Here is a 20,446-nt window from a genome sequence, read left to right as displayed (position 1 = left end):
TCTGCGAGTGTCCACCCACTGCTGAGGGTGAACTCCTGCTGGGGTGAGGTGCAACACTTGCATTTGGCTGGTGCAAGCTGCGTGCACTTGCTGGTGGTGCCAGATAATGCAGTGGCCCTCAAGAGAGCCCTGCTGCAACACAGTGCTGTCCCGCTCTTATCACACAACGCCAGGTCTTCGGGAAAGGATGCTTTTTTGAGCCTGGTTTAGTGCTGCTAACTGGGTGTCAGACCTGTATCTCCAGCTGTCAGACCCCAGTTCAAGACTCGTGGGGTGGTGCGAGGCCACGCAGCCTTTGCTCTTCAGCCACAGCCAGTGCAGGGTCCTAATCCCTCCATCCCATGCCGTAGGAGCAGCACTGAAGCTGAAAGGCAGTGAGAGACCCTCGCCTGCTTCCCTGTAGTTTCACTCCATTCCCTTACCTTGGTTTGGCAGAGGAAGCCAGAAGCCTACGGTAAAACCGTATAAATGGCCACACTCAGGAACAAAGGTGTCAGAGCCGGGCCAAAGGCAGGGAGGGACGGGTGGCCACGAGGAAGGAGAGGTCACTCGCTTGGTTTTCAACTGATGGAACAAATAACCGTAGCAGCAAACGGCTGCAGCTGTGCACGAAGGACTTGACTGCTGCTTTAGTAGGTAGAAACAAAACAGCATGAAACAAAATAGATTAAAATGGAGGCCAGGTCGGGACCTGCCTGCTGCGCTCAGGGACTCCGAATTTACTCACAGCAGATGGTTTCTGTTCCCTTGCTGGGGGCTCTCGGTTGCCCTGTGGGATGGGTGAGGCTTCTAAAATCACGACGTAGCAACAGCAGCGAGTCCTCCCTCGCTTCCCCGGGTGGGGACAAACAGCGAGAGGATGCAGGGAAGGCCACAGGTGCTGGGGAGTCCCCTCTTTGATCCTGGGGAATTTATGTTTGAATCCCCCGTGAATCTCAACTGGGCTGAGGTTAGCTGGTGTTCATTCTCCACTCCCAGAGCTAAACAGGAGGTGAGGGCACGAGCTGCAAAGTTTTGAAATAACTTGCCTCAGGTACGCAGCGGGACTTGAAAGGAGGGATGATGTTTCAGAGAAAACAGCAGCTTCGGCTTCAGGAGCATCAAGGCATGAGAGGTCAGGGCAGGCGGGTTAGGGAATAAAAACTGGTCTCGTAGCTGGCCGGCGGCAAAAACTACAGCCATCGCTTTCTACTGGGAAAGCAGGGGATGTCCTGCACCCTCGTACGTCCGCGCTGATGGGGAGTCCCCAGGTGACTGCACCAGAAAGGAGCAGATTTCTGGCAGGGCTGATGCCACCTCACCCACCCCAGCTTGATGCCTTCGGGGTCAAGCAATGCGTTAAGGCGGCGATACATAAATCCTTGTCACGCACAGGGCCTGCAGCCGCTGCTGGCACCAGGGCTGCCCAAGAGGGGGGCTTCCCAACAGCCCCGGGAGGCCAGGACCTTCTGGAGAAAGGCAGAAATGCAGGATGCAGAGATGGGCGCTGGGTACAGGAGGAGAGGAACCAAATATTTCCCTTGCTCTGGCTGTCCTGCTGGTAACTGCCACCACGTTTTCTCTGCCCAGCAGAGCTGCTAAGGCAGGGCCAAGGGTCCAAATCCCAGCCCTCCCCTGGCCCAGCCCCCGCCCCACACGTGGAACACTTCAGGGTCCTTCATGGGGGAGCGGCTCTGCCACTTCACCGGATGCAATTTTCCTGCTTCAGTGGCTCCTCTCATTCCCTTGCCCCACCCCAGAGCTGCCGGCTTTCACAGCCGCGGCCACCGCGCCCCGGCTTGGGCTGCTGCCGCTCCTCTGGAGCAGTGCTGCTTTGGAGGTGTCAGCAAGACAGGGTGGGACACGCTTAATGGGGGCACAACTAAATCATCACGCCCTGCTCACACGCAGCCCCTCCTGCCAGCCCAGCAGGACTGACGAGGAAGGGACGGACGCTTTTTCTCCAAGCTTAGCACCCTTGGCCAGGGACCATTTTGTGCAGCGCTGGCAAGCCTGGATTTGAGCACCTTCGCTGAGAAAGGTGCTGTGTTTCCCCCGTCCCAGCCCCCAGTGCAGGCAGCCGGCCCACGAGGTGGCTGCTGGTGGCACGGCCGAGGGGCCACTTTCACCCCTCCAGCCGAGCAGCTGTGCCCAAGAGCAAACTGGCCCCGGTGCCGAAGCATCCCCTTTGCTCCCGTAGGGAAGAGCACCGGAGTTCCAGCTAGAGCAAACCCTTTGCAAACAACTAAATTATGCCCAACCGCTCGTGTCTGGGGATTCATCCTATACACCAAGGTCAGCAACTTAATTAGCTGCTAAAGCCTCACAACCCACGAGACTTAGACCTCACAGGCTGGAGCAAATGAAGTTTTCATGCTCCCGTTACCTGCCAGACTCTTTAATCCTGACTTTAGCAGATGTTAATCCTGGCCTGGGTGACTTGTGCAGAGGAAAGCTGCTCCCTTTAGAAGTCACCTGGGTCCACTGAGGCAGGGAACGGGCGAGGAGACCCCACAGCGGCACAGGGGGGGGAATGGCCCCATGGTGGCTGTTCTCCTCGGTGACAAAGCCTGTCCAGGCTCAGACAGAGGCTTTGAGTTTTCCTTCTGTTTGAAGCCGGCTTAAAGAAGCAACTAGGAGGGGAAGGGGGGGAAAGAAAGGCTTTGTTAAAATTTAAATGCATGTTCAAACAAAGAAATCGGTAACCAGGGTGAAAACAAAAATCAGGGCAGGAGCTCGACACAAAACATGACTCGAAGAATAACGGGCCAAATCCAGAGAGGCACCAAGCACCTGCAGTTTCCACCAAGATCAGCTGAGGACCCGTCCCCGAGCTTTTAATATCTGCCTCCTCTCCGCTCTTGCCTTTACGAGGAGTGAGTCATCTTGCGTCAACTGAAGATGGGCTTTACACAATTATTTATTTATGTCAAACCCTCCTCCCTACCCCCACACATCCCTGATCTCATCCCCCTCAGAAAACAGATGCTTTATTAAACGAGGGCTGGAAAACACCGTCTCACTTGGCTTTTGCTAGGGCTCCTTGTTGTCCAGTGGCCAGCTGGCGAGGAGACGGTGGGCACGAGCTGCGCAGCACCTCGCAAGCAACGTCCTCTGTGGCCTTGTTTGGCTTTTTGGACATGGGCACCCCTCTCCCTGCAGGGTGGGGTGGAGCTGGGCACCTCCTCAGCTAAACAAATACTCCGGGTGATGTTCGCAGAGACCAGCAGGCTCCAGCCTGAGCCTCCCAGGCACAGACATTGCTCGGGTCTTGTAGTCTCAGGAGGAGAATGAGACTTTCCAGCACAGGGCACTCAAAAGCCAGGAAGGAAAATGCCCCTGTTTAGCTCCAGCTGCTGGGGACTCTCCCCTCCCTCCCTGCTCTCTTTGCTGCAGAGGCTGCATTGTTTTGCTCCCCTTCCTGCTAAAAGCAACGCTGCATCCAGAAGCGGACATGGACCGCTGGCTGTACCAGGCAACAGCGTGCGGTAGCGGGGCCAGACGCACGCACACGTGCGGCACCGCCATCTCGCGCTGACAGCCCCTGGGAATGGCCCCGGGCCAGTGCTGCCGCCTGGTTCACCCCTCAGGGCAGGCAACTGGGGGCTGAGGTGGCACGTCCTATGTTCCAGCCGTCGGCAGGAGGGCAGGACATGATACTAACGGGTGCCACTAATTTAAATTCCACACATGAAATCCTGTACCTACTGAACTGGAATGATTTCCAGCAGATTTTCCTGATGTGAAGCCAAACATGGCTCTAACTGGTTATCAATTGCTTCCATAATGTGGCTCGAGACCGAGGAGAAAAACACAGGAATTACTGGCAGTGAAGGAATTCAGGCTTCCCAGAAGGCGATCGGGGGGGGGGAGTTACACTAGCAAGAGACATGAACACGTTCCTTAGTAATTACATCCAACTGTCTCTTGGTGCAGACTCGAGTAATTCATGCACTAAAACTATCATCTCCCACAGAGAGAATTACGAGGGTCGTAACTGTCGCCGTGCTTTAACAATGGTTCAGCTAACCCTGGCCATACCAGGCGGCTTCTTTCAAAAGTGGAGCAGCCTCAGAGGAACTCAGGCTATAAACCCTTGCATCACATTCCACCAGCAGCTATTACCAGCCTACCGACAGACCCCCGGCTGGGAGCAGCACCTTGTTGGGTTGAGATGCAACACACCAACACAAGAGGAGGCGTTTCCTGCCTGGAGAGTGAACTCCTTTCATTTTCCCCACCCGCGCTGTGCATAACCTTGGTGAAACACACTTTGGTTTTGCTCAGAGCACCCGCAGCTCCACCCCCAACTAGTATAGGGGAAGGGGTGTAAAAACACCCTCTCCCCCCAGCAGCTTTACACCGTACAGCATCCAAAACCTGTGTTTGCACGCGGTAGCCTCGGTAGCACGTGGTTCATCTGTGCCCCCATCCTCATCTCACTCACTTTTAGCACAAGGGCTGCAACTCCTTAGCTGCTGCTGGGGCAGGCGGGAAGTGGTAACACAGCCAGCTGGGTCTGGTGCCCGCAGCTACCTGCTGCAGGCAGCACTGGAGGCGACCCGATGCGTTCCTTAGCTCCGCTGCCCCGAGCGGAGGTTTCCAGGCAGTCAGCGCCACCGTGCTCTGCCCTTGCCAGGGAGCTCAGCTGGAGACTGACCTAATGCTTTCCGTGGCTCTGGGCAGAAATTCCCTCCTCCAGCAACGTGTCTTCTGCAGGAGCCTGGTGTAGTAGCCTCCTCCCAGCTGTTTAGGGACAGAGGGGAGAGTGTTGGTGACCATCGGGGACAAGGAAATCCATGCAGGAAACTAAAGGAACGAGCAGTGCATTAAGCTTAGCTTGATGCTTTGATGGAGCTTCCCAGTCCCTAGGTGATGAGAAGGGGCTGTTTGCCACCCCCTTGCCCCCCTCTTTTGTCTTTTTAAACCACCCACATGAGTTTCCCACCTCCAAACCTGGCAGCTCTAATTTATGCTAACCTCGAAGGTCATCATGTCTGCTGAGGATCACTAGAGGCCACATCAACCAGAGACCCCTTGCCTCCAGCCACCCTGACAAAACAGCAGCTGCATCAGCCCTGCTCTGCCAAGACCACCCTTGGCCAGCTGGATAAAAGCCTGTCACATAGACGCTTTGCAGGATCTGCAAAGAGCGAAAGGGGCTCTGCGCAGGGCCGGGGGCTGGCCTAGAGGGTCTGCACTCCTACCTGCAGAATTGCAGACAGGCGAGATACCACGTTGCTTTTCTAGCTGTGACTATACACCAGGCATTGCTTTTCCTTCCTCTGCTCCAGCTTGCTCTGCAGCACAGACATACAGAAGCTCTGCCCCACAGAGATGCCTCTTTCACTAATACTTAAAAAAAAAAAAAATCGCCTGGAAGTGTGAAGAAAATTGTGCGTCAAAAGATTTATTACATATATTTGTACATATTTTACATGAATGGAATGTTAAACATACAACCTAAAAATCAATAAAAAAATATTTTCATTCATGATTATGTACTGGCAGACCACTGAAAAGAGTACCTTAAACAACTTAAGTCAACTTGCAATCATACTGCTCAATTAAAAAAAAAATACAAATATGTTTTACATTAGACATTGCAAATTACATTCCGATTTCTGCTCTGGGTAATGAAGGAAGACATCTTGTCCATTACCGCTGCACATACGGGTGGCATTTCAGAAGCTAGCACGGAGTTCCCTCTAACTCGTTGTGGGCAGGGTTAGCTCTGTGGGAAGAGGCATATAAAAAAAAGGGGAATATACATTCTGCTCCCTACCAGCAGGTACCTGCCAAAGGGTAGGGAGAGCCAGAATGAGATTCGCAATCAAGCGATAAGGTTAATGCTGGATCACCACTCGTTCAGTGTGATGCTGCAGCTTTTAAAATTAAGTACTTCGTTAAAACATCCCCTCTACAGCTAAGCCACCTCCCTTCTTCCTTGAAAGTTATAGTACTTTGGCAATATCAGCTAGGAGAGAATTCTTGTCTGTACGGTAACGAATACTTCAGCTTCATCTTAATATATACAGAAACAGCACAGAATCACACTTTGATGTCTCTTCCTGCTAGCATTTCACACCTTGAGAGCTTGTGACCAGTCATGTTGAGAAGTGTTTACTATTAAATATAACAAATTAGCAATAAAAAGGACAGATTTGAGGGAAAACAAGAGGAACAGGATTCAGCAACAGATTATGTTCTTGCAACATCGGGTTACTTACACTTGAAACTCTGCCAGAATCAAGCAAATCCTACTTATCATTGCAAAATCTTTGCCAAAGCACACCCAAGGGCAAAAGTCTCTCAAACGAACATACATAGATTAAAAGCTGCCAGAAAGATCAGCTAGCAGGCTTGCTGCCTTCTACTTCTTGTACATTGGCAACTTATTAGATCAAAAGATAACCAAGTCCAACCCTTTTCAGGTGCAGGATATTCCTACGACTGTTTACCTGAGCAAGTCTTCAGCAACTAGTAATGCCCCACAGTGAGGTCATCTTACAGTTTATCCCGTCATCAGCTCTGACGTACTTAATTGAGAGAGGACTTTACAGAACACGATGCAGCGGCTTGGGAAGCCAGTCGAACTGTGTAGTAAGATAACCAAAGGCAACTTGAGAGTAAGGACTGTTTCCCCCCGCCCTCCCCAACGGGCTAAAACATCTTCAACCTGATTTTAGAAGCAGGTTAATTTGTATGGAGAGACATCATAAATTTTACGTTCAGGAAACAAATCCTGGACGTAGTTCTGTCGTGAATTTCTCATGCAGAGTATTTTGAACGACAAGAAGTTAAGTGGTGTGAGTTGATGACACTGCTGCAGGAAAAAGCATGTTTGGCTGGGTTGTAGCAAAACCCCTTACAAGCCTTCCTCTTCCAGCTACAACCTCTTACGTTACTTTTGCTGATGCCAACGGAAAGCCTGTCCAAAGATGGAGGGGATATGGCCTAAAAATGTATCACGTCTTCAGCTAGGAAGAGGAGAAGAAATTGATACTACAATGACTTTTAAGCTTGGAAGGGTGGAAAATGAATCATAAAATATAGCACTCGTCAAAAAATGAGATAATCCTCCACTGGCAAAGGTGACCTGGAAGATCCCATAGTAGCACTTCTGCATTCCTGGGTATACAGTAGTCTCTCGGCAGGGAACTCCCAACTGTACAGCAAAATTCGTAGGTACAAAACAGTCATACCGAATTTGCACACAAATATTCTCTTTCAATATGGGAAAGCAGCTAAAATTCACAGAAAATCAGAGAAATCATGGCCTATATCAAAACGAACGTATGCTTTGTTGCTGTCTACGTACAGATAGCAGTAACATTCAAGTGCCATGTTCCCTGCTTTTGGTGGAACACAGAAGAAATGGAGCAAGTTTCTGAAGCCCTCACATGGAAAAGGTGGCATACTAAAAGCGTCCATAAGCACATCTTACGTATTAGACATTATCCAACCAGAAACACCAAAGATCCACATCTCTGAATAAAAATTATCTTTCCCGCATTTGCTGAGATTTGTGTCTTCTGGGAGTCAGTTTTACCAGCCCTCCAGCCTTTCAGCGAAAACTTAATTAAAAAGTCAGTGCTCCTAGCATTAAGAACTAGGCTAAATGTATGAATCTCAAGATTAAGTCATAAAACCCCCTTTACATCATCATAAAGGAGGGAAGCAGGGGAAAAAAAAGGTCACAAGCATCCACCCATGTCTTTGTACATTACCTACACATTTTCCATTTCAAAATACTGCAGTACGCTTACCCTTGAATATGAAAGTTAAATTGATTACAAATAAGACCGTCTGTTTTACGCTTTATTCTTCCCAAAAATAAGATACCACAAATTTGCACTGTGCTTCGTACTTTTGCTTTTACGTCCCACTGAACTCATCATTGAATGTACACATTGAAAGAAAATCAGCTACCTCCTTCAAAAGGAAAGTGTTATTATAGATATACTGCTTTACAAGAGACAGGACAATGGGTGCCCTGAGCTGACAGTAGCGTGGCTCCCTTGGTATTTTATGGAGTAGGGTTATATACCGCCCAACTCATAGCCACCTCCACTATGAACTTCAAAAGACAAGTTGCTACCCAAGATACACGGGTATGTTACAAGTTCAGAAAAATCTCACATTTCAAGACAGTGTTGAGTCTACTCTTCCCCCTCTGGCAAGCAGCAGGTTTATGGCAGACCTGAGTATGGGAATTATTTCACACCCTTACATACTTAGGGAAGATATAGGCCAAATGACGGAAAATACTCTGAAGCAGCACAGAATTGGCAATCTCAATATATTTACAGGCAAAGAAGCATATCGCACCTTAATTTAAGTTATTGCTTCTTGTGGACAAGTGTGGTATTCCTTGATCAAGACACAGGACTTGTTTGGTGTTTATTTTCCCCTTCTGAAGCACAATGATTCAGGACCACTGAGAGGATGTTTTTAAAATGAAGGTGTTGCCTATGACTAGAGCTATGTCTACAGCATGGTCATCACCAACTGACCAGCACAGCTAGTGACAGAAAGCTTACATAGGTGAACTTCCACAGGCCTTTTCAAACCCAAGCATTGCTCTCATGCTTCCAGGGGCATTCTAGGCTTGGTCTATATTATAGGTTTTGATACAAGAAAACCTCCCATAGCCTTTCAGAAAGAGATTTATGGATACCAAGAATGCCAAACCAGGATCTAAGGCTGACCTCGTTATCAGTTCCTCAAATAATCCAAGGTATTGCTGCTCTACCGTGCCGCTGGAAGCAGCAACAGACTCTTGCATGCAAAACCACGCATCAGTAAGATTGCTAGTGGCATGCTTTTCAAACACTGGTCCTAAATGTAGGACAGCAGTGATAACTGCTGGGTCTTTAAACCAGCTACTTGCATCTGAATACAGAAAATTAAGGTTTTTTCAAAAACAGTAAATGAACTAGAAAAATGAACTACCAAAACTGAGCTTAAGTTGTAAACAGATTTATAAAATATTTACCTACTTAATCCCCAAGTCAAAGACTATCTATGACCTTGAAGCACAGGACACCAAAACACTTACCTACCCCCTTTACATTATTACAGGTGAGTTTCTGTAGGCATGAAGCCAACAGTAAACATTAAATCAATGCAAATGCAAAAGCTTTACATTCAGGAGATAGCAGGAATTTAAAACATTGGAAAAGTGGGCCTGCAGGCAACACTACTATTTGAGTATTACAGGTGCTGTAATTCTTCATCCCCTCCCCTCCCCCCATGATAATACAAGGCAACACAAATATTCTCAGCTAAAAAGGAATCTGTACAGGGAACAACTGTACATTTGATGCGACTACAGAATGGAAAGTGTGACAAAATGGTTCTGCTCCCACTGAAAAAGAGAACACAACGGGGCCCCATAGTTACAGGTTCAGCTGAAACCAGTGATGCAAGCCCAAAAATGTAGAAACTGCACGAGCGATTATCTAGTTTGGACTCCTTTAGATTTGCAGCATAACAAAGGCATTTTACAGAGCAACATTCACGAGAAAATGTTATCCAGACAAGAATTGCTCTGCAAGCAAGATAGGAGAGTTTAGTAACATGCACTGCACTTGTTCTCCAGATAGCAGCAGTTGCTCCTGTTCTTTGCCCTTTTTGATGTGAATCACAGTAGCAACAGAGAGAAATACGTACTTAAACAAAAAAAGTAGAATTATGTATATACAAGAAAAATGTTCGAAGTGTTGTGCAATTTAATTTTAACTATTGAAACCCACTAAAAATGCTGTCACTAATAAATATTCATAAACTCTTCCCTGTACTGTGAAATTCGGAAACTACTATGATTAATTCTTGATATAAAAAGTATGCTTCTAAGCCCTGATATCTGTTCCAGTTTATTATCTTTTCTGACTCTTTTTTTGAACTGTGATACTTTCTGGGAACTAATACTTATCCACAGTTTTACTTGGTGTACCCCCCCAGAGACATCCTGTGTTTCATGGAGCCCTGGTTACACCAATAATACAGTAAAATAATAATAAATTAAACAAATGCAGGTGCATTTTTTAAAAAAAAAAACCAAACCACACTGTCAAATGCTGGTCTCCACATGAAGAGACCACGGATTTAGATGCAAAGTACTACAGATCCTGCCATCAAAAAAACCATTCAAACAAGGAAACAAAAACTTGTGCTTAAGTGTTTTAAAAATTAAACACAAATCCCGCCTTGATGTTATCTCACCCATGCCTGTAAAAACCCTCTTGCTGTGCCCACATTTGCAGTTATTCATTTACACCTCAGGAGGCAGCCTGGAGATGAGAGTAGTACAATAAAATAATTACCTGAAACATTTTTCAAAAAATACCCGTTAAACAAATTACCTTAACTGGCAGCACTTAAAATTGGTAATTCTTCTTTTTTTTTCCTATTTAAAAAAAAGTTGCATAGCTGTAAGATTTTGCGTTGCTGCATTTTTTTTTGTTGTTTTTACTCACAAGCAGTAAGAGAGACGTTTTAGTTACTTAAATAGCAATACAATGTGCAGATTTCAACAATCCCTATAGCTTGATCAATATAAATTAGTTATCTGTCTTGGTTTTACTCTTTGGACTGCATTGTGACAAAGGTTTAGTTACAAAATTTTGAAATATAGTATTCCTATGCAGGGAAGTTTATGCTTTCTGTTCTTGAAAAAAGTGAAGAACGTAAAACAGGGTGTGAATTCAGTAAATTACGGTCACACTGTTAGATTTTATTTAGTTTGCCATTTACTGTTCTTCAGCCAACGAGAAGGTGAAAACGTTCCCACTCAAACCCGGGGCCATCCTTCTGCAAGGGTCTCGGACAGCACGTATCGAACGTCTCCGCTTCCACTTGAGGCAGTAGAAAATGTCCAATAACCCGCTTCTTCACAGAACCAGAAGTTAGGCTGAAATTAGGAACTTTGGCCTTCAATACAAAATAGTGTCAGTAATGTCTGTGGGGAGTTGATTGTTACAGAATGTGCAGCATTTTCAAAATCCCTGTGTGTCCTTTGCATGAGTGTTTGGTATACTGAGCACTACTGGCAAGTAACCGGTGTCTGCAATGCTTTTTCCATGTCACTGTCCATCTTTGCCTTTTTCAGCCACAAAGAACTGTAAGTCTCAAGCCAGGCACGCTGTGTTCAGCAAGGGAACCTCACATCTCCTATGTTTTCTGATCAGTGGAAGCAGCTGTTGAAAAAGCAGAAGACAAAAGTGCCATAATTTCAGCTATTTCAGTATAGAACACACTCAAACAGCATGAGCACAACCACCATGTTTTCCTTCCCCTTTTCCCTAAGCCCCAATTATCACCATGTCTACTGTGAAAAAAAAGCAAATTGGATTTAACATGAGGTTGGACACCCACAAGCAAGTACAGAGACAAAGGTGTTCATAAACAGCATGCGGGCTTCTTCCACAATTCAGTTGTTTTGGACAATATAGGAAACATGTTTGTTTATTAATTTCGGCTAACACTGCCCTGAGGTTAAAACAATTATCCCTGTAGCAGGATGCCTTCCTTCATGTTTTCTCTGCTACCTCTGCAACAACCATAGCACTGCAATGTGCCCTGCAGCACACATTCATGAAGCAAGATGAAACAAACAAACAAATAAATGCCAATGATGAAGCCTTCAGATTATTATTTTTTAAATTTCCATCACAAGAACAAAACCAAACCCTCAGCTACCAGCCAGAATTTCAGATATCTCAATTTCTCTAAGAATTATGATGATTGTTGGTGTTTCTTGCAATGCTTAGGGGCAGTAATTTAATGCAAGATAAAGTTTTTGAACTAGTCAACTAAAAGAATAAAGTCTTTGACACTGATTGCAGATCTGAAATCATTAACACAAAACATAAGCTGGAAAAACATGAACCTCTGAGATGGGATGGATAGAAACGTTAACAGTTTTTATTTATTTATATATTTTAAACATTCTGGAATGCATTAACATGAAAGTGGTTTTGAAAATACCTAGTTTCAACTTTTTCATATGATTCCAAAAGCTTTCTGTCAGAAACAAATGCCAGTACTCACGGAACAATCCAAAATTATACAATTGTATTATTTTAATTTTGTTTCATTTCCATGGAAAAAATACTCTTTAGAAGTTAATGTTAAAGCTTTATTGGCACTGACTTGCCACTTTCCAGTACTAAAACTGGAATACATCATTTTAGACTATGCCATATAAGGATGCAGAAACCTTTTACATATTGCAATATGCGTCAATACTTACTGATTAATATAGCAGTTCTGAGACACAGTAGCAAATTCACAAATTACAAAAAATAGCATAAATAGTTATTTCAGATAATCAAGATATTTATTGTTGAAATGTACATGTCTAAAAATAAATATTACCTAAAAACATGAATCTTGTCTTAATCTGATGGATGCTCAGGGCAAGATCGATTTACTTCAAACCATTCATCTATGCAGCTGTTGGATGCAAGACAAAAATTAAAACAATTGAGTATCTCAGTAACATTTAGCAGTAAGATATGAATATAAATTGGTTTCTCAATTTCAATGACTAGTAGAATTTTATATTATACAAAGAAGTATATGTATATACACACATCATTGGAAAATTTAATAACCCCAACCCACAGTAATATTTGGATATTAAACACTGTTGAAAAACTAAATTTCCTAAGTGTTAACATTTTCTAAGGAAGCATTTTACAAGTTACTACCCAGATTTTATACACAGGTTACTTCACTACTAACACTATCGTCTTGTTTATATCATTCATTAACATTTTACTTCCTGTAGTAAGACACTTGTGAAAACAAATATGAAAGAGGTTTAAAAAGTGTTCCCCCTTCCCCCCTCTAAGTCTATTAGCATTTGACAAAACTTAAGTACACACAACCTAAGCTCCCTAGCCAGGATGTGGACTCCTTACCCATACAGGTGATTTTGCCTTATTTTTCCTGTGGGCTTTTTATGCAAGCATGAGAAGACTATAGTAAGGAAATCTGACTTCAAATACATTGGTGGAGATGCAGAAAGATGTCATTTTAAAAACATTTTTAGGGTTGCTGCTGCTGTTTCTTTGTTGTTTCTTTGGATTTTAAATGTAAAAAGCGACTAAGTTTTAGTGCTCCTTTAAGCACCCCTTAGAGGAGTCACCCAATAAATGCAACCTTTTGGAATTCTATATGCATCCTGAGGAATACTTGCCCTTTATGATATATGCAGAGGCAAGGCAGCCGTGCTATAGTATCTCCTTGCTGCAGCTCTTCCAGGCATATTGCACACTCCCCAGTATCTTTACTCAGCACATCCTCTGAAGAAAGAGCACAAAGTTAAACGGTTAAAAAGCAGACTACTACAAGCAAAATGTTCTTTATTCAGAACATCAAGGGAAGCTACAGAAGATACTTCTTGTCCTGCCGAAAGCCATGTCAAGGTGAGGATCAGTCACACTTATACCAGCTGACTGAAGGTTCCTCATGGAAGACATTTTAACAGCTCAAATTAAAATATGGTTATGATTCAGTTTCTTGCCTAAACACAGCTGTAGCTCAAAATGAAGTCCTGTAGAAAGACACCCATATGGAAAAGAGAGGTAGCCATAATCAACAGCCGGTACCCTTTGGAGTTTATACTCCCTCAGCAGATCCATACCCCACCACACAGGCTGCCCTGGTCTGACCTTGGAAACCTGCGCTCTGAACCCTGCAGCTGCAGCAGACACACGCTGTGCTGCTGACCCCAAGAGCTAAGCACTGGAGAAGTCAGGTTCTTCATACAGATGGTATGTAATGTCTCCAGGGCTTTGAGGATTCATGCTGGATGGGTTTTTCCTGGCTGTACCTTCTTCCCCATGCTCGGTTTTCACTATGGAGGTTAAGTTCAAGCCTGAACATAACACTTCTCCAGACAGGACGCTGCAGGTAATGAACTAGGTAAAGATCATCTTAACTTCTAAACACTGAGCCTATCATTTGCTTTTTCTACTCTCCTACTCATCTCTCTTCTATACATCTGGCTTTCTTTTACCAGCCTTTCCAGTACTCATGTTTCACACCTTCAACCTCCTCTTCTCACCATGTCAGCATGTTCTACCACATCCCATGCACCTTTTCCTCAGTGTAAAGTATGCAACTGTTAGCAACAGGAGTGGGAGTTTTCCATCAGGGAAAGATCAGTGCTATATAGCTCCAATGACCCTAAATTCCTGGAGATACTGAATTTCTTGCAGCATTACCAAGTCCCATAACAAAGGAGAAGAAAGTAAGTTACTAGGAATGCACAAGAGTTGGCTTTCACACAGAAGTTTCTGGGAAAATATATTCTTTTTAATAAAAACCTTCTCTCTTGGACACTTCTCTTAGCCAGAACGTGGGATGCAGAATTCCGTCTTAGGACAAAGCAAAACAGGAGATCATATAAGGCCCCGTTTGCCAGAAGCAGGTTAAAAGTTCCAGTTAGACATGACGTCGCACAGTGCACAGAGCATTCCCAACAAGGGACCATGTAGCAACCAAGCTGGCAACCTCTGGCAGATCAGAAAGTTGCACACTTGGCAAAGTAAAGCCCACGTGTTCGAATTTCCACAGTTTCATGGGAAAAACTTCTCCTTCTTTACCAAAAGGAACCTAAAGGGACTGTTTATGGAGAGTATGGTCCCCAGGTACAACTGAGAAACCAACAGCTCTACGCTGTTCTCTCCAGTGGCTCCAATACTCATAACCATGGCATTCCAAACAGAAAAAATGACAAGCAGATAACTAAAAAGCTATCACTGCAGCAAAAAGTGAAATGAAATTAGGTCTACCTTGTTTCACTTAGAATGACAGCAAGCTGTCTTGCAGGTGCTTGGATTTCTAAAAGACTGCTCATTTCAGTCTCTGCTATATTCATTGGTTATGCTAAAAATACTGTATAATGCCATATGTGTGGCATCTTCGTGAGGATATGTGAAGAATATCTAACATGAGGTGAACTGTTATAAAGAAAAATATTCAAAACAAATTAATAAATAATATACACCTACAACAATGAAGGAAAAAAAATGTATTTTAGACATGGTAACATTATTGGTAGGCATCATATTAAGAAATTGCTTCTGTTGTTCTATCAGAAGCTGCAAGCTTCCGAGAACATGAGAGGTACCTAAGAGAGAAAGCAATTTAAAACAATACAAAAGATCTTAAGAACTCTTATCTGTATTACAAAATCCTGACACAAAGAACTTGCCCAGAAGAGGGTGCTAAGGATAAATACTTCCTTGAGGTTTGGTGTTTTTTTAATTAAAAGGTACTTTAATATCTGACACCAGGAGGCAAAGACTCTCCAGACAGCACTGTCCTGCTACAGAGATACTAATCTTTGCCTGAGGCTCTCAGACACTACCCTCCTAGACCACCTCTTTACACAAGTCCTTAGCCAGAAGTCCTATGAGCAGATCTACCCTCTTCCCACAGTTAGGCTGCAGGAAGAAGCGCCATTAATAATTCAAGCATGTATCATATACACAGAGCATACTTAATAAAAGTAATTTTTTCCATGGAGTCACTTTATCAGATCAGCAGCTGATACCCAAACCAAAATGGCACTAGGATACCTCCAGTGAATAAATCCCCAGCCTCCCTCCCTTAGCACTCTCAAGAGGGAAGCATTTAGTCAAGCTTTGATGACAAAAACTGAAAAGCTGTCCAATAAAAATACAATTTATAAAAGAAAACATTCCTGTGAACAGCTTTCACATCATTCTCTATTGTACGTCTGGCTTATCGTGCGCTCCCCAGACTGTCCAATGCTTGGGTCTGAACTCCCGCTGAGCGATTTAACAAGGTTCTGCACCCTTTGGCTAACATTAGGGCAAAATGCCAATTTAAACATTTGTATCTCCCACCAGCCCTGGCGTAAGTGTCTGAGACTCCTTTTCTTCCCTCCAGTACTCCTGTACTCTCCCCAAATGCCATTAGCCTCCCTCGTGCCAATAACAGCCCTACTGCACAAGTCCCAGGCAAACAGCTTGCCGCCCTCCCTGGTTTCACCTCAGGCTTTCCCACCGGGGTGAGCCACAGGGGACACACTGGGCTTTGCCTAGTCATGCCAGAGGGAGCTGGTGGGAATGCTGACAACGGCTGGTGTGGACGGGGCCTCAGAAATGCGGTGGAGTTCTGCCACCCCTGCACAAAAGATTTTAACAGGTTCCAACACTGCTCTTCCTCTGAAATAACAAGGAGTCGGTATTCCCTGCTTGTGTTAACCTCACAAATCCTACCAGGCTCTCGTGCAAAAGAAAAGCTTATGTTCTGAAAGAATTAGTAGAAAATACCCAACTGCTATAAATGCCCACACGCAACTTGGCACTGCACATTAACAGACTCCAAACCTGTGTAATTATGCTCATAACTGATTACACAGGTAGAGCGATGACAGCAAAACCAAATCCTTCAAGCACCTACCACACTTTGGGTCTGACTCCCTTTTGACCATTTTAGGCGATTCGGATCATCAATCCCAGATAAAGAAAAAGGAGTGAAAAACCTGTTAGACCTGGATCTAGTCAGAATTTCTTCTGTACTTGATTCATACAGCACTCTCCTGTACCAACACTGGCTTACACCAGATGGAAGTCAGTTTAAGGGCCATTTAACACTGACTCTTGAATGTATCTGTTATGGAAAAATGTGTAAATCATTTCACACAGAACCACTGCAGTCTGAACAATTCTTTTGTTTTCATATTTTCCTGCAGTGGAGTGATTCAGCAGATACATATTATTCTTTTTCTTTTTATCTTTCCTCTTTAAAAAAAAAGAACAGTTTGAGATTTCATCAATGTTATGATTAAAACATTTATATGAGTGTGTTACCTAAATGGAAGGAGGAAGAGGAAATAAGCAGAGGCCACATTTTTCCATTTCGCCCACACGTGGGTACATACACAAACACTAACCACACCCCCACATCCATCTGCCTTGCACCAAATAGGAGGTAAACACTCCTCCACTTTCCCAGCTATTTGAGCAAGTACTCACTAGCCAAAGACTGGTGTTAAAGACGAAATCTGGCAAAAGAGCATAGTATTTCCCTCCTGTGTCTGCTCAAGTACTTCTTCCTCCTCTCCTCTATCCCTGGTTAATACTACTACTGTTTTAACTTCTGGTTGTCAGTAATTGTTCCTCCTAAAATTCTGCTTTTATCTTTACTGAAAAATAAATTCTACTCCACTCCTGCATTTATAGCAAAATAGGTAGTACTGAATTAAAATACAATCATCCTGGCAATTTTGCACATACTTTACCAATTAAAAACTTTTTCTAGAACTTTTAAAAAACACATCCAACAGCTATCAAAGCCACCAACTCAGCCACGGTTAAAAGTACAGGCAATGCCTGAAATGGTCTGGAATTAAATAGTCTGTCCTTAAACTGTGTACTGCAAAAGCACGTCCAATACATAACTTATGGATTAAGTCATTAAAATCTCTGCTACTGCTTTTTGTTTTTCTTTTTAGAACACAGATAGATATAGCCCTAGGCTCAGGAAACCCCAAGTCACAAATCATGGAGACAGCAACAGTATTTGGGGAGATATCACCTTATAGAGTCAGTATTTTATTTCTCTCTAGGCATTCACTGGAAACAGAACACTAAGTTAGAAAGGCCTTTGATCTATCCAGTATGAGAATTTTTCAAAATATCTGTATTTTTTCTAAAACATAAAAGCTTAAATGTCTGTGGAAGCTGCCACGGCAGCTACCTTAACAGTGAAGGACAACATAAAAGCACACCCTTTCAGGAATACGACTGAAACTTAATTGGAACATACCTTCTGAACAGTATCTTATCAGCACTAAAATTGATAAAAGAAGAGCCATAAGAGGTTAAAAAATATTGATGAAACATCATTAAATATTATATATTACCATATATCTGTTACACATTCATTAATTCCTGTTGCTGATTACTAAAAAGTCTCTGTTCAGTACTAGAGACTGTCTTTTCTTGTTTTTAAATGGAATACAAACTCTAGACATCTAGAAGACAACATATTTCTTCACATGTATAGCATGAATTCATCCACATTACAGAACGTATTCTACACTTTTACTGACATCACCTTCTGGAACAATCCAAAGTTTTTCCTTACACTGTTACAAAAACAAGTAGATCAGAAGGACCTACAGGTTCCACAGGTGACTATTCAGTAGCCAGCAAGTTACGTGTGTATGTGATTAACGTACTCTTATTAAATGTTACTGACTTGATTTACTAAATCTTTCCAGCTTCTGCCGCACCTGTTTTTCTCCCTCTCCATTCCTTTTCCAGCTATTTCCTCCTATGCTTTCCTCCTCTTCACACCCATTTTCCCCAAAATACCATTCTCTCTAGGCCTACTTTTTATACCACTCCTCCTACCCACCATCATCTCATTTCATTTACTGTTGCAATGCAGGCATTGGAGAAAGGAGGAAGAGATTAACATTATTAGCCGCTATCTGACACGAGTAATATGGACAGCCTTCTTATTTGGGGTTAATATCCTTGGGAGAAGTAGACACGGGAAGGGAAGGAAAAGGGACCATTATGCATGGTGTGCTTCTCATATAGCTCAGTAACTGTCTCTGCAAGCAAAAGCTTTCTCTCCTAGTCCATCCTAAGCACTAGGAGAGTAAGCAGTTCCTTTGGCATTCTACCTGTTCTTCAGTATTCTGGCTGCCACAAGAGGAACATCCTTGATTCAGCATGCTCCAGCTAGGGATCATTCTTGGATGACCAGGTCAGCCTTCTGCTGCTCCTCAAAAATTAAGGCAGAAAGACACTCTGAAGGAGAGCTGATTCTTTAGTGCTCAGAGCCCTCAAGAGCAGGAGAAAGATCAGGTGTCACTGCAGAAGATACTTTATTGCCACTCAGAGCTTTCCAAGCTACAGGGTCTGTCAGTAGATTAAGCAAAGCAGAACTAAAGCCATTAGAACTTTGTTCACCTATGAAGACTGCAGCTTCACAGCCAGAGATTAAACTTGAACTGCCCTCAGTGAGGAACATACCTCCTGAAGAAACAGTGGGCTCCTGACCAGAAACATTTCTTATTGCTCCAATACAAGCAACCTCCTGTCGATCAGATGCAAAACAGAAGATTTTTAACATCCAGTGTTTTTACTTGAATCACAGCTAAGTGGTTTTCAGGATTCATAATTCCAGCAAGTTGAGCATGTAGAAATTCAGAATTTAGTGCTGCTGAGTAACTTCAATCCAAATTCCCTTTCATACTGCTGAAAAAACTAATACTCATACGCCAATCAAACATGCACACATTGCAACTTTTCGTGAGCTTCTGACAGGTACAATAATCCCAAACACCATTACATAACTTGTGTGGTAATACCTAGAATTTAACCAATCTAAAAACACCTTTCCCACCACAACACACAAAACCATAACCTCTCTAAAATAAACTAACTACAACAAGGGTGACACTTCCTCCAATACTGACAAAGCATTTGATGAATTTTGGGGGGTTTGTTTGGCCCCTCATTCTTCACCCCTTGCAACACAGCAGCCCATTACAATTTCCTATTCAAACTCCAAGCATTATCCTTGTTTTTCCTTTCCCTCTCACCTTGCTCAGTGTTGGTCCAAGACTGAGATACCTATATACAAACAGATACCCATCATGAAAGACTTCCTGCACAAACATTGCCTACAGTCTTTGGTGCTCCCCTCTCTTAAAACAGAAATGTAAAGTGAAAGTTGCACAAGAAGAGTATTTGCAGAATAAGGCCCAAGTTGCAGTATTTCTATCACAACACCATGCTGAGCTAGAGGGAGACAGCTGCAGAAGTTTCATTGTTTCTCAGCTGACCCAACATTTGAAGAACTGGATTTAAATTTTGTGGCACATTCTCAGCTTTCAGAATCTAATTCTGAGAAATAGCTATACACTTCCTGTTCAGACAGATAATGATCGGGTGTATGGTAGGAGAAAAAACACTCACTTTTTGTTGAATAGAGATAAAAACTGAAATTGTAGCGATAGAAATACATTTTAGGGAGCAGGATGAGTATAAAAGCCTGCATAGTCCTAGCTACCTAGTCCTGTACCAGGACACAATTCTAATTAGGTAAACCAAATATAGAGGGGAGAAGGATTTGTGCACTGAGGCAAACAGTTCTTTTGCAAAGAGGTTTGCTTCAGTGGCCACAATGGAAATCTATCCACAACTTTAAGATACCTCTTGTCAATACAAGTTACAGTTCTGCAAAAAAAATTTTAAACCCCAAGTTTAAATAACACAGCTTTCATACAATGTCCAATTAAGACATCTTGCTCATAGACAAAGTCAAGTTTGCATCCCAGGACTCCCAGTGAAGATCTAGGCTTTGAAAAAAGGCCAAGTAGCCCGGGAAATAAAGCTCCTTGCTTCCGAGCAACAACATCCACAGCTGCTCCTATGCTATCGTGATCAGTGTACCAACTTTC

The 20,446-nt window shown here is 43.6% G+C and overlaps 1 protein-coding gene across 1 annotated transcript in view; it reads right to left on the bottom strand.

Moving 5' to 3' along the window:
- Positions 1 to 5,381: 5,381 nt before the first annotated feature.
- ZNRF2 (zinc and ring finger 2) overlaps positions 5,382 to 20,446 on the bottom strand; it is a 61,192-nt gene continuing 46,127 nt past the window's right edge. Inside the window, exons 3-5 of the mRNA XM_072853883.1 lie at positions 13,187 to 13,292; positions 12,361 to 12,438; positions 5,382 to 11,180 (exon numbers count right to left, since the gene is read on the bottom strand). Of these exons, the coding sequence (XP_072709984.1) occupies positions 12,381 to 12,438; positions 13,187 to 13,292 (164 nt within the window). The 3' untranslated portion in view covers positions 5,382 to 11,180; positions 12,361 to 12,380. The remainder of the gene's footprint in view (positions 11,181 to 12,360; positions 12,439 to 13,186; positions 13,293 to 20,446) is intronic.

This window comes from Ciconia boyciana, chromosome 2 (genome assembly GCF_034638445.1).
Source record: "Ciconia boyciana chromosome 2, ASM3463844v1, whole genome shotgun sequence".
Lineage (NCBI taxonomy): Eukaryota > Metazoa > Chordata > Aves > Ciconiiformes > Ciconiidae > Ciconia > Ciconia boyciana.
Note: the sequence above shows the minus strand (reverse complement) of the source record. Positions and strands in the feature narration are given on the sequence as shown.